Here is a 15,349-nt window from a genome sequence, read left to right as displayed (position 1 = left end):
TATGCTAATTGTTTCAATAATTCTACATATTTTGTTATATATAGTTATGTTAAATATTTGTAGAGGTGGTATGCCTTTTGGTTTTTGTAAGATTGTTTGGTAAATGCGTAATTGAAAAAAAAAAAAAAAAAAAAAAAAAAAAAAAAAAAAAAAGAACAAAAAGTGATAAATAATGTTTTAACAATTATCGTCTCAACCAATAATTGTTATACGTTTGGGCCTAAGCCCGTTAACTAAACCCATAGTCGTGAGTCCAAGTCTCACCCAACAAAATTTCTTTGTTTCTATTATTCTATATGATTATCCACGAAATTGTTAACCGCGTGTTTAAATATTAACGCACGATCCAGAATTTGATGATATGAGAATACTCGACATGTAGCTCATTGAAAACGAACCGGATCATGGTGTGCTCTTTCCGTGTCTTTACATTGCTTATGCAACAATTATATATTTCACCATGTTACATTTCGTCAGGTAACTTTTGCAAATATAGTGCAAATGTTTGTGCTTGCGCATTCGGCGTTACAAAATCATTCCACTGTCGACTCATTTTCCGTTGTATCTACCCGTCTTGTGAAGGCCAAAACACCCAAGGTAAAGCCTATAATAATTAAGGGTTGTGATTAATTGAAGCTCAACAAACAAATCGTTGAGTTAGGAATCTAAAACATTCGCTTACACATATCTGAATAATTAACTAATAAGCAAATCATGGAGTGTTTGGATAGTTTGACAGAGAAGTGGGAAAGAAAGAAATCATACTGCCTTCAGAAAATGAGAATACATTTATTACAAGCAATGGAGTTTTTTCAACTGTCAATACAGACAATAAAATATACAAGAGAACTTATAGCTTTGGGCAATATTTGAGAATATGCTAAAACTGTCCCTCATTTTTTTTTCCTTGCAATTTTCACTATTCTTCACCTCCTATTCACTTTTTCTTTCATACAAAAACCATTGATATACATAAAATTGGCAGTAGCACTAACACTAACCATACTTCAAGGAGTTCATGCTACCAGACTTCGCGGAGGAGTTCATACCTTGCATTTGCACCAATGTAACTTGTTTGGTCCCTGTGTTTCCCATTTCCATTGGCAGCTAGAGTTGGAGATGATGGCAACTTGTCGATGATGGATGTTAGAGGAGAATCCAATTCCTCCAGTTCTTCATCACTGGTATATCCCTTCCTCTGAATAACAGATGCATTCCTAGCCAAATGAGATTTCCCTCCTGCATCAGCAACTTTCTCTGCCACATCCGAAGGTGAAGGAGGGGTGTAGACAACCGGAGCAGCATTATAAGGGAAGCTACTGGAGGAGACTCCCGACAATCTGCGCTCTATAATACACTGAACAAATGGAAAAAACATACCTCGGAGTTTAAAAGCAGTATTCCATATCTTAAAATTTCCATGAGGATATATTTAATACAAGTCTATTACGTTTCCATTCAGAAGGCCATTATTTGTATTTTCTTCATTATTTCACTGTTACATAATACAAGATTTCGCCAGTATAATAATAGAGGTTAGGCATGAACCTCGAAAAAAAAAAAAAATTCGTTGTTATTTGGTACCATGTCATTGAGCATGTCATTTATGAGGAAAATTTCAACTCTGCATATTTGAGCCTCTATAAGCATCTCTACCCTGTACACACATTGCTAACTACATATCGGAATCTATTGCCATAAAAACAGATCACACTTAATAGAACTACACTGAGAAAAGCTAACATGATCAGATCATTTTGATCAAACAAATGATGCCTATCATATTCTTCTAAGAGAATATGATAAAACATAGATAAAACTAAATATCAGAAGCATTCATGTTCTTCTAAGAGAAGTAATTTTTAATATCGCTCCAGATATTGCTTTATGGAGATGTGGAATGACCCTTCAAGGATGCTGGGAGGGATAGACTATATTGAACCTAGTATTTGGGTTTATTTGCACCAAGTGGCTTTATTGGGATCTAAGGCTTTCCTTAATTGACATACTTTATGTTATCACTGAACTGACATATATTTCCAACATTCCCAGCAAAAGTTTTTTTCCTCTAGTGGACAGTGACCTAAGTTGAAAAGCTCTAGAACCTACTAAGATAAGTGCAAAGCTGAAATGATATTGTACATTTTTATCACAGTTGAGAGAGGTTTGAAAGGTAACAAAGGTAATACCTCAGCATTTACTGCCTCTAGCACAGCGCCGGGGACAGGATCTGGGCAAAACTCATCTGGAGTAAAGTTGCAGAGTATACGTTTAATCAGCGGAAGACTAATTGATGGACATACCTACAAACATGATGAATGAAATCAGAGGATTGCCAAGGGAACATGAATGCCATGTGTTTTAACATAAATGTGTTGAAATTATCAAGTGGACCTCTGCTCTGATTGACCGGTCAATGAGCATGTCTTTTGGAAGCATCAAAAGATCACTCAGGGCATTAAGAAGATGGAAGCATTTTGGTTCAGCATCTCCACCCTGCTTGTCAGCATCCTCCCCGCTGTGCTCACCCTCTTTCAGAGCATCATCAGCATCCATGCCAAACAGATCAGTAAGCCATCTAGACCAATTGCCAACCTGCAAAGGTAGTAGCTTCCTTGTGTTATAACACTTGTACGCATGACTACAAATACAAAAGTATCAATATCCCAATATCATTTCAATGTCATAGGGTATCTTGGTCAAGGTCAGCTTTGAACACCCAACTTTTTCTACATTTTTACTGAGTTTGATAAGACCTACAATTGATGATGTATTCAGAAATCATCACAGTAATGAGTTCATTCTCCATTTTTCTAATATCGCATTTGAAGGGTCATATCTGAACCATTGCCACTTAAATGGGTATGGATTGGATATTGGCATGAATGTGTGGAATAAATTTTTGGATTTGCTACATAATAAAGGGGGAACTTCCATTAGGAGCCATGATTCTTATTTCTTTGTTCCTGTTGCTGTTTCTCCCCCCCCCCCCCCCCCCCCCCCCCCCCCAAAAAAAAAAAAATCTTTGGGGTAGGCTGGGGGAGAAAGCCCCCTCTTTTAAACCACATTTAATGCATGAACAGGTACCTTATAGTAGACAATAATTGAACAAATATCATCTTTGAAAATCCAGATGCCTCCTTTTGATTTTACCAGTAGGAGGGAAGAGTTTTAGGTTACCCAGGAATGACTCTTCAATCCTTCAAATCGAAGAGAGCTTGGACATATCTACCCCACTCATGAGGAAAACAACCACCTACCTTACTGAAGAAACTCACGACATGGTGCATGTATTATCAATTTACATTTCATAGTATGACGACTTTGACCATATGAGATCCAACGAGTGGACAAAGAAGAGGAGGGAAAGATGGTATTTCCATAGTTCTTTGGAAGAGCTTTTTTCCTTTTTTTTTTTTTTTTTTTTTTTTTTTTTTTTCCCCGGGGTTGGTGTGGGGGAGCTAACTTTTGACCATATTCTTTCCTCCTAAAAGTGGGAGGAGAGGAGGCAAAAAGCTTTTTTTTTTTTTTTTTACAAATTTGTTTCCCTAAAAAAATATTTTGCTTTAACATGTAAAGGTATAAGCATTTAAGAAACTAAAAAAGAAGACAGATGATTGTTAGGAAGCAAGTTAAGCAAGAATAATAATAATTCAGTAGAAGTTATTACATCATGCAAAAGGGAGCTCTGTTGCACCACTGTAAAACTGATTTGACAATAGTACTACACTAGCACTAAATAACTAAATGCTGGACTTCCCCTGTAATATATACCTTGCTCATGAGGAGACCCAACAACCTACCTGCAGAAGAAACTCATGGCATGGTGATTTGTGTTCAATTTACACTTTACAGTCTAACCATGTGCATGATGTGATGAATTATTTCTCCTTATTGGTTTGTGCACCGGAAAATATGATAAAATACTTCCTCTAGCTGCTATATGTGACAGAGATGAAGTCCATTAACAATGACAAGCTAAAGTGGTTGATATGCTTCTCTGCATGTTGGGAAAGAAAATGGAAAACTCTGATGTGATTTTGCAAAATTTAAAAGGACAATGACACATATCGAATAATATGGTTGCTTTACTGCAAGGAAAATAACTTTCAATTTTAGGCACAAAATGACTTTCCTAGAAACAAATGAAGACCATCTAGAAGTTATTCCCCATTCGACATTTTTTTTCCCTAACTCATACAAGGCTCCATTTGTTAAGTTGGAATTCATTCCAACTTGATAGTTTCTGGTTCAATTGGCTATGTAAAATGGAGGGAAATGATGATCTCCAACGTACATGATCTGCAGCCTAATTTTTTTCCAACTGTTCCAGAGGGAATAATTTTCCCCCTAAATAAGTCTTGTTCTTCATATGTGCCAGCAGATTTTTTTATTTTATTTTTCTTTTTTTGGGAGTTGCTTCCTCCATTTTTGTCCAAAATGAATAGTGTATAATGTATAACAATGCAACTGGAATTTGTAGCCATACCTCATAATGACTTTCCAGGACCTGATAATTCAACATTTCAACTGAAACTATATTTTCCTGCCCCCTCTATAAAAGCCGTAGGTGAGATGGCTAGATTATTCACAAATTAAGTAGAAACAATTTCATTTAGGCTTTCTAATAAAATGAGAGGACTAATGACAATGAAGTGAATATGTTTCATTTATGCCCAGAAGTTGAGTATGTTACATACAGAATTTTTTAGCTGTGCACCAGATCCGAAGCTCAAATCACCAGCCGGAATAGGCAAAACCCTGGAATCGAGTATAGGATCTGATACAGGATCAGTTGGGATTTCATGGACGGACTCACGCAGAATAGCATTGAACATGGCCACATCAAGTCTGGTAACACACTGTTCCATGACCTAATTACAGATAAAAGATTTAATTTAACAACAGAACGAAAAAAGTGATGAACTAATAACCTGCTAAAAGAAAAAAAATATGGAATTTTTTTGGTGATTGAGCTAATCTTCCATATGCAAAACAAATTGAAGCTGAAAACAGTGGATGAGAAGTTGAATATTGCATACCATTCTTGCCAAAATAGGCAAGCAACCACATTCGTGCCCCCCTGCTCGAACAGGACAAAGTCTTTTAAAAGCATCTTGGAAAGCATCTCTCCATAGGTTAATAGAAAAGCTGCCTTGCTGCTGATCACCCAACGCAGGTCCCAGTAACCTCGAAGGGGTTTTATTAGTATTCAAATCCTCATCCGGAGATTGCATATTAGGAGTTAAGGTCTGAACCGAGCAGAAGAAGTTAGTCAGCACAAAAAAGGAAATCACAGCAAGCCACACATAGTAAAAATTATATGTGAAAATTCAACCTAACATAAACCTGTAGTAAAAAATTTATATGAAGATTTAACCTTAAATAAACCTGTAGCATATTGAACTTTTCGAATTTTATTTCACTTTTGAAGTTAATAAATTGATCAGGGTTATATATCTTAAATACCTACATATTTCATTTTAACCACGACATCGTGGGCCTTATCATTTAATTATTTGAATCTAATGAAATTATAATGTTGTTCACCTGCCACCATATTGACTCGACTATCCGAGAGAAAATCCAGGATTCAACTTTCTCGAGTGCAGCTGTGAAGGTTCTCGTCTCTTGCCAATCATCAATGAACTGCATAAAACCTTTTTTAGTTGTTTGTCTACTGCCATAACCACCCTTCCATTTCAGTGAAGGTTTCCCTAAGTCTTTCTTTTCTCCGCCATTTACTTCAAAAATCCTTGTAACAGAATTTGATTGACATGAATTGCCAAATGCTAGAGAGATAATTTCCCTCAGTACAACAGCGTTTGACAACCAGAAAGTCAACCTTGATCAACAGAAAGAAAATACATATCAGTACAACAAAAGAAAACTAAAACAAAAACCTCCACCCAAAGTCATGATATTTTTCTTACCTTGGAACATCATTGCCACAAGACTTGGCAATCAACACAAGCCCTGATACAGTGTTTCTAGCAACTGTGGCCCGCTTGTCTTGAGACCAATATTTGCAAGCATGAATATAAAGTCTAGAAAGGCGCCTGGCAGGAGTGTGCACCTTATGTGCTGAGCTACCATGCTCTGGTACCACAGAATAGAGTGAAATTTCAAGAGCAGCAACTTCTCTCAACTCCTCTTCAAGTTTCCCAATTCTTGTTTCCATTTCTTCAATCTTTTGATCTACAGCTTCCTTGTCTTCATGCTCACCATTTTCTTCCGCATTGGCTGTTTCGTTGTCACTTCCAACACTCCGAGCACCAGTTGAGGCCCCATCCAAAATATCTACTTCCTTTGCCTCTTCAAGAGGCTTGTCATCTAACCCTTCAGAGGATTCTGATGAAGGTTTTGGAGGGACTTCCATATTTCTTGAGCTGTTATCAGGTATATTACTTGCAGTTGCTTTAGAGGACCCACTATTGATTTTTGAGGCCTTCTTTGGAGTGTTATGTGATGCCTTGATATGTGAATTATTTGTTCCCCGATCAGAGTTCACTCTTGATGAATGGGGACGGCGCTCAGAGGAATCCTTTTTTGCAAGCCTTTTGGGAATTCTTGAATTATTCTCTTCCTCAGCTGTTTGTGAATCCCCTTGAGATGATGCAGAATCTTTTACCGTCTCAGCCTCAGATTCTTCTTCCCTTCCTTGTTTAGGTTCTTTCTCCGAATCACTAGAATGATCATTTATTTCATCCTTAGTCTCTTTGTCAACCATTTCATGGGTTTTTGAATTTTGAGATGCCTCCTCAAACCTGTAGACATCATCTGCGTAATGTATAACCATGTTTTGATAAACTTCAGAGGGCTCTGTGCCAGTGTTTGAATCACTTACTAAGACACTGTAGTCTGATTTAGCATTTGAAGTTTTAGATTTACTTTCTTTTGCATTCAAATTTTTGCGTTTATCCTCTTGTTGAAGTTTATGATCTCTTCTTTCAGATCTACCAGAACGTTTTATTTGATTATTGTTTGGATTTTTCTTCTTGTCAATATCCTTCATACCTTAAATATTTCACCTTTTGAACTGCAATTAAACGAAGATTCTTTGATAAGGAAGAAAAGCAACAATCAACAATTCTTAAAATGCCCTTGAAGGAGAGGCCAATCTCACATTCAACAGGCAGAACAATTTCCTCTGGTCCTCGAAACAAATGTCAATATAATTAATAAATCTGCAATAAAAAATCATTTGGGGTCAACAAAAAGAGGCTTGTTCTGCAAAAAAATAAAATATAACAGAAACAGAATAGCAGGTCAATGATCATTAATCATATCATATACAAATTGGTATCAATTTCATAGTTGTGTAAGCTAATAGAGGAAAGACCGGACATCCGAAAGTAAGTAAAAGAGACCATGGTTGTTGAAGGTACAAATCATATTAGAGAGACCATGGTTGTTGAAGGTTCAACTCATATTAGTGTGATATCAAGAATAACAATACATTGAAACAATTCTGCCGAAACACATCAAGCATCAACTACACCTTAAAATACATAGATAAAAATCAACAAATAAACAATTCAACTATTCCTTGGAGGGGACTATGAGTAGCAACTATGGAAAAAAAATCAACAAATAAAGAGCCACAAGCAGGAAACAAACGAGTGTTCATGCAGCTCAGAGAGCAAAATGACAAATGGAAAGGACAAGATGATGAGAAGGCTTCCATTATGTAAATTTCAAATTGCAGATTAAAACCCAATAACTTAGGCCCCCCCCCCCCCCCCCCCCCCCCCCCCCCCAAAAAAAAAAAAAAATGGAAAAAAACATTAAGACCCAATAAGCTTGTGCCAAAACGAATACAGATAATCTGGAGCAAGAATGACAAGAAAATACCAAATGTACTTCTAGTCAAATCCAATACACTCTTGAGAACAAAAATGCCAGACCAAATAGATGATTTTGACAAGCAATAACCCCCTCAATACCAGGATGATTACTGATACATGAATATGTAATAGATTTAGGGCACATACTCAACAATATCAACAACTCCATGGACATACAGATTACAGACATCCCCATCTTGGGATCTTCTTAACTACTTGGATTGTTCGAGTTTCTTACCTCTAATAAGGAAGGAAGGTCTTTGCTAAAATGATGGACTTTTTAATCAACAATAAAAATCACAAGCATACATAAGAAATACTAAATGGATATTTCACAATCATGTAATGGTTGGTTAACAAGGGTTCGTCGCATGTGTTCAGGTAAACCATTCCATGTGTTGTAGTCTACTTTTTTTAAAATAAAATAAAAAAATCATGGAACTAGATAACAACACTCCGTGCCCAACACTCCTCTCTAATCCACTCACTCACTACTTCAAGGCGAATCAGTTTACGCGAGCTTGGATCAAGATTGACTTGACTTAAGGTTTGTTCAACATATAAGAAGTTAACAAACCAAGCTCGCTCCATTTTGGAGTTTATTAGCTTTTTCATTGAGCTTTGAACTAGGTCAATAAGGTCATGATGAGCACTTGGATTTCAAAGATGAATCAAGTAGCAGATGGGGACTAGATCAGCTCATTCTATATCATCCACTAGATACACTAGCGATGTTAAATCTCAGTTACAAGCTCGTTAATATTTCGAGCTTGGCTCATAACTCATAATCATTTACAGCCCTAGATCAAAGATATTCTACCAATTTTTACTGCCTGTCTCCTAACTAAATCAAGAATCTTATTTAACAAGAGTTGAAATGCTCTTCTAGTCCTATAATATCTGATAAATTTCATGATAAGTCAATGCAAGCATAAAAAGTCCTAATATATCCGATAAAAATTCATGAAAAGTCCATGCAAGCATAAAAATGCATCTCTTCTCATCTAAGGTACATAGAGAGGCCAGTAGCTACAATAATTTGTTCACCACAATGTGAAATACAGAACTCTTTTGCATTAAAGGTGTTCAATAAGGGTTCAGAGAGTCAAATAGAGTATGTTACTTCATTCCAAAATTCCATCTATGAAAATAAAGGATCTTCCAAGAATGACAAAAATCGTTATTGAATGTGAAGAGAAAAATGGGTAATCGAGTTAATATAGGAAGACTTTAAGACTTTACAATTACAAAAGATAAACCGTCTATAGCAAAAAAATAAGACAAAACAGAACAGAGTAGAGAACCATCCAAGTTTATCAATCACCCAAATGGAATGAATTAATTGGGATATCTCAGTACAACAAGAGGAGATGAATAAAAGAATATATAACCGACTAAAAGATTTATGCTCATTTCATATTTATACAATTTAAATAGTTTTTCCTTCTAACCTATAGAAGAGACCTTCCATTCAATGGAAGAACAATTGGTTTAGAGAATTACAGAGCCACTTACTCAGATCCAACCACAGAATATATCAATTGGTGCCAACATGGGAAGCGCTGAGAGGTAACTCCAATGCATACCATTAATAGAGTTATGAATATATTGAAGTGCTGGTCACGTGCCAATAAATGAAACCAACTACAAGCATCTAATTCCACTTGAGAAAATTCAAGCTCAAGCTCAAAACTCTCACACACGGAAAAATCTGAATCTCAACCAGAAGAGCCCCTACCTTCAGACTTTTCTGATGCTGGCCCAAATGAACGGCAACAAAAACCAGATCTCCCCAAAAGCAACTATTAACAAAGTAATCAATGGAAAATAGAACTGCTAATGAGCTCAATTAAAATAAATAAACAAAATGAACCTGAAATTCATCAGCAACAGAACACGTATGCAAGAGAGAGAGAGAGAGACAAAATTGAGAACAAAACCAAGCAAAGAAAACGAAAATTCTAGAGAAAACGACAAATTAGGCATGAAATTGATTCCAGATCATAAAATTTTCAAGCCAAAAACAATGCATTTCATGTTATCGATCCTTAGATACCAAAACCGCCAAGAAAAAGACCAAATAAGACTCGACGACAAAAATAGATATGAAGTATAGTACAAAGAAAAAAAGAAAATATATATATATATATATATATATAACTGGAGTATAGTACAAAGAAAAAAAGTGCATCGGAAAGCTGCAATATACATAGAAAGAACTTGAACTTACCAAAGCTTTTCCTCTACTTGGAATTTCGAAAGATCGAAGAAGCCTCAGACGCTAGCCTCGTGTTCCGCCATTTTCAATCAGCCAAAAGTTTATCGTAGTTTCTTCTGATCTAATCACATTCATCGAAATCCAAACTTATACATATATATATATAAAAACACTCTCCTTCCTCTCTAGTCTCACCAGTGAGTGGACTCTCTCCGTAGACTAGTCACAGTCCTCGAAATTCGAACTCTATATATAAACACGCACTCTCTCTGTGTAAAGTAAATCTCACTGATAGGGTGTGTTTCGCTTTGAGCAGTCACTTTCTCTCTCTAGACAAGCAGCGCGTTTTTCTCCCTCTACAGGGATGGTAATGAGATGTATTTGCTCACTAATTGGTATGATATTTTTGGCAGTTTCCCAGTGTGCTCGAAGATTACATTTAAAACGGTTATTTTGAGGGCGTCATTATTAGCTGTACGTACGGTTCGAGTGTGTGGGGGTGACCGGAAGTGGTTGTCGGTGAGAGACAATGACCGGGAATTGCCGGTTACGTTACGCGTCACGAGTAATGTTAGTTTCTACAGTAATTTTAATTTTAAGCATACCACCTAAACCACGATCATTATTTTTAGTCTTTTACTAATTGTACCATTATACAACGTTCGTTAACTGTTTAAACGCGTTTGATGAGAACTAAAATTTAACCGTTATTCAATTGGTAAAAAAAAAAAAACTTTGTGAAATTCACAAAATGATTAAACATTGAATAATCAGAATACTAAACATTAATAGTCACTTATGGTCCTACATTTATTCCAACTTAAGCAAAAATTACAATGTTTTAATATTTTTATCTTTATTTGACATATATGATATGTGTATTAGGTGGAAGTCATCAAGTCTATACCGTTGGCGGAATCTGTAATTATCAATACGTCTATTCCAAGTGATGGTGCTGTATGTGTATGCATTTTACCTAAATCACTGTCATTTGTAATAAAGTAGTAATACTATACCAAGCTGGGTGAAAAATGTACTTAAAGTCTTCAAAAGCATTCAATTGGTCATGGTTATGATTTTGATTCAACAACTTTATCTAATGGGCCCAACTGATTTTTATTAACGGGACAGGGATGTTTTTAATTTATTAGAGATACGTAATTATCAGTTTTGATTTTTTTTTTTTTTTTTTTTTTGGCTCTGAATTTGTGTTTTGATGAACATTTATGCAATACACTCATGTCAACAACTAATGTCGTGTCACTCTTGTGTACCACAAGTAAATGATGGAATCAAAATTTATAATTTTCTATACCTTTTTACTTCCAAAATGAATTATTCCTATCATTATTTTTTCATTCCATCAAATTTAATTGAATCTTATTTTCTATCTATAATAATTCAACTAATTTCTCATCAAATATTATTATTTTTTTAAATGTTAAAATGGTCAAAATTTATTGAAAGAATATAAAACTAATTTTAGCCGGTATAGGACCGGGGCACACGCCTCTTGAAATTTTTTTTTTTTTCCTTCCCTTATTTTATATATATATTTTTCTATAAGATGTATATGTTTTTTGAAAATGTGTAAAACATGCCCCTTCTGAAAATTCTTACTATATATGTTTCCTTAAATGTTTTTTATTTCAAAAAAAAAAATGATACTTGCATCGAAAAAATAAACAAATTTCTCTAACCTAATTCATGTGGCTGTTTATGTAGATATGTCAAGTTACAATATTTAAAGTGATAACTTTTCTTATCCAAAATCTCTCCCCCCTTTTTTTTTCTTTTTTCTCTCTCTCTTCAATTTTTCTCTACTCATCTCATACCACCTTCCTTACCGACCTCACACACCATATACCTTCATGTAATTGCAAAGAGAGATTTGATTAATTGTTAGTGATGATACCTAATTATAAAATTTTAATAAAATCAAATTGTATTATAGAGAATGAATGTTAATGGAGTCCAAAGTGGTTGTTGAGACTCTCTGTATAATTTTTTATGATAAAATCATCTTAATAAAAAATTAAATTGTATGGTAGAAAATGGATGTTAATGAAGTCTGAATGTTAATAAAATCATCTGCATATATTTGTATTATCTTTACTCTATTTGATAATATCTCTTATTTTACAATCAATTAAACCTATCAAACGCATAAGTAGCTCATAAGTTTTTTTTTTTTTTCCTTTCTTAAGTCTACACGGACAAAATATGAAATGTTTATGGAGAAAAAATTGAAGATAATTAAAGAAGGAATTAAATTCCTAACAGTTAATGCAGAGATATTTATAGAAAATAAAATGGAGATAATTAAAGAAGGAATTAAATTTTTAATAGAAGACCAACAGTTAGAGGATCGAAAATAAAATTAGAAATTAGCTTTGTAATGAGACAGCATGATCCATTGCTAAATATTATTTGTCTTTCTGTGCCATATATATTTTGCCTAACAAATGGGTCTAAATTTATTGTCTAAGTATCACGACTCAGTTTTAAAAAATATCAATGTCTATATATATTTTATACGTATTTAGTCTACGATATGCCTCTAAAAAAAAAATTATGACTCCGTTCACTACTCATCTAAGGTTAGTTGTTAAATTAGTTTGTTTGAATGTAAAATATTTGTCATAAAATATTTACGAAATAAATAAATATTAAAATTTAATAAAAATAATTTATTTATTAATTTTTAACATGTTACTTTCTTTGCCAATCAATTTAATGTCTAATCCGATTGATTGAAAATTTGAAACTAGCCACATAGAGAAAGCATAAAGGATGGGGGCATTAGGGTCAATCACTATGCACTAGTCTATTTCCGCACGGACGTCAACCCTCACCGACAATGACCTTTTTCGGTTCTCATTATCATAACCATGACCAAAGAGAGTTGAGAATTGACTGAGACACACATCTCCTCCCTCCAACGCACTTGAATGGATAACCTGTTCATGGCTCTCGTTTTCCCAATTACTTCTATAATTTTTAAAGCCTTGTTATAATAGGTATAGTATTGTAATAGAATATATCAAAATTGTAATTACTGAAAAGAATGTTTTTTAAGGTGACCTAAAATCTCAAAAATTTATCTAGTAATAATAAGATCTCAAACTCACGAAAACTATAAAAATCTTCGATGGTATACCATGATTATAAACAATAATTACGGTGATTAAAAAATTGTTAAAAAGGATAAAAACATTTGGAACTTTATCAAAGGGGCTTAATTTCAACTGTGTTGTAAAGCTCGTTGCAAAAAACGAAATTTAGAATTAAAATAAAACACAATACATTGTATCCTGTATTCTTATCCTAATTACTAAAGTAGGTTCATGTCTTACATAATAAGCATCCAAAAAAAAAAAAAATGTAAGTGAAGAAAAACCATTACCAAGTGTTAGAAAGGATAATTGTATGAAAGTGACCACTAATAATCTCATATAAAGAGAACTATAATCATGAAAGTCCAAATTGAATATTACTAATATATTACTGCGCAGTACCTACAAGTGTAGAACATTTTAGACTTTTTTTAATTTCCTTTTAATCAGGTGAAATGTTAAATTAGTTGAATCTTTTTTCACTATTTTCATTTTAGTTTTTTTTAATGAAAATATTTCTTTTGCAAGCTTTCAATGAAAGTTGGACATTAAACTCAAACTAACCTAGGTATGATCCTACATCATATATATTCAATGAAAACATTATCGAATAATATTTTAAATTTTATATTAGTCAATTATTCATCTTTCCAACCCCCAAGACTAAAATTGAGAGCTCATAGGAACCCAATGCTAAACCTAAAAAGCTAATATGTTTTCTTCAAACGGAAACATGGTAGATGGTAAAATGTAGCATGTCAGACACCAAACAAGAGCATCTAGTAAACGAAACAAGCCATTGTCTAAAAGTAACGTCACAATCATTAACAAAGCCTTCAACGAATCTAAGCATTCATCAACCACATTAAACAACTATTTTACACTTTATACAGAATAAAGACACACAACATCTTTTCTGGATTGTCCATAAAAGTAACGTTTTACCACATAAAAAAAAAAATAAAAAAAAAAAAAAGAAGAAGAAGAAGAAAAAGGAATATTTGTATTTAAATTATAAGGGTATAATTTTTTATAGGGTAGAAAGAGTAATTGTCAAATGTTGTAATTTAGTGGTATTTCTTTACGAAGTATGCTTGCTTTTTATAAGAAGGAACCTCCTTGTTATGATGAGGTGGCCCAATAAAACATCAACAGATGTTAAAGTTATAAAATAATAAAAAAATAATGACTACAGGAAATAGAAGCTGATCCTTCCCCCTTTCTCTCTCACACAGTTATATATATTACTTTTGTGTTTTGAATCTAAAATCAAATAAACAAAATTTAGAGACAATAAAATCTAAACCTGCAAGTTGTTATTGGTTCAATATCAAGCTTAAATAACGTCTTTGAGATTCAAAAAAAATAAAAATAAAATAAAATAAAAAAATTATCAATTACTGTTATAAATTTAATAGACAATTAAAAAAATCTAAATACAAAATTTAATAGACCTTATATGATACGGATATATTATCAAAATCACTAAGAATCTTTATTTTGCAATCTCTTATCATCTTTTACAAATGGGACACGCACAAGCATCGCAACCTCACTGATAGTCTTTGGTTCAATAAATATCCATGTATTCAGTAAAAGAAACATGACATTCGACGATGTTTAAAGAGTAAATCAAACGATTTCTATGTGATTCTTGTCATGCCCAACACAAGCCTCATATTCAATTAAAGGAATAATGGGATTTAAAATTAGAAACTACATAAATATTTCTCTCTAAAACACCAATAGTCTATTTTATTTTCTCTGACGAGTTCTGTATATGTGTGTGGGTATTTAGATGTTTTGTCATTGTCTATTAAATTTTGTATTTAGATGTTCTCTAATTGTCTATTAGATTTATAACTGTAATTGATAATATTTTTCTTTGCATCTTTTTTTGAATCTCAAAGGCGTTATCCAAACTTGATATTGGAATCAATAATAACTTGCAGGTTTAGATTTTATCATCTCTAAATTTTGTATTGCTGCGTGAGAGAAAAAGAATGAAAGATCAGTTTCTATTCCCTGTAATCATCATTTAAAAAAAAAAAAAAAAAAAAACTTTAACACCTATTGATGTATTGCTGTGTTGTAAATTTTTTGTCAAGTCACCTGATAATTGGCTTGTTACTGGCTCACCTAAAATTGCTTAAAAAATAAATTTAAAT

The 15,349-nt window shown here is 33.5% G+C and overlaps 1 protein-coding gene across 10 annotated transcripts; it reads right to left on the bottom strand.

The window, feature by feature from the left end:
• Positions 1-744: 744 nt before the first annotated feature.
• LOC132313633 (uncharacterized) lies at positions 745-10,463 on the bottom strand. 10 transcript variants are annotated; one of them, XM_059812499.1, is made up of 10 exons: positions 10,078-10,462; positions 9,586-9,649; positions 7,127-7,187; positions 5,934-6,767; positions 5,551-5,845; positions 5,043-5,252; positions 4,701-4,874; positions 2,395-2,595; positions 2,190-2,303; positions 745-1,357 (listed from the first exon to the last, which is right to left on the bottom strand). In XM_059812499.1, coding segments are annotated over exons 3-10 (2,166 nt in total). In that variant the 5' UTR covers positions 7,129-7,187; positions 9,586-9,649; positions 10,078-10,462; the 3' UTR covers positions 745-1,021. The 10 variants fall into 10 exon arrangements, with proteins under 10 accessions (XP_059668482.1, XP_059668485.1, XP_059668478.1 ...); XM_059812502.1 differs by lacking the exon at positions 9,586-9,649 and adding an exon at positions 7,018-7,039; XM_059812495.1 differs by having other exon boundaries at positions 5,934-7,187; positions 10,078-10,463.
• Positions 10,464-15,349: the final 4,886 nt, after the last annotated feature.

This window comes from Cornus florida, unplaced genomic scaffold (assembly GCF_030987335.1).
Source record: "Cornus florida cultivar Cherokee Brave unplaced genomic scaffold, ASM3098733v1 CherokeeBrave_3.0.0_Hap2_Chr06, whole genome shotgun sequence".
In the NCBI taxonomy this organism is placed as follows: domain Eukaryota; kingdom Viridiplantae; phylum Streptophyta; class Magnoliopsida; order Cornales; family Cornaceae; genus Cornus; species Cornus florida.
Note: the sequence above shows the minus strand (reverse complement) of the source record. Positions and strands in the feature narration are given on the sequence as shown.

Bases quoted from the DNA above. Each gene is read 5' to 3' on its own strand.
- LOC132313633 (XM_059812495.1), bottom strand. From the start codon at position 7,015: ATGAAGGATATTGACAAGAAGAAAAATCCAAACAATAATCAAATAAAA. The intron at 4,875-5,042 runs GTATGCAATATT...ATCTGTAATTAG, and splicing joins TGCCTATTTTGGCAAGAATG to GTCATGGAACAGTGTGTTAC. The intron at 2,596-4,700 runs GTATGTAACATA...CTACCTTTGCAG, and splicing joins GTGCACAGCTAAAAAATTCT to GTTGGCAATTGGTCTAGATG.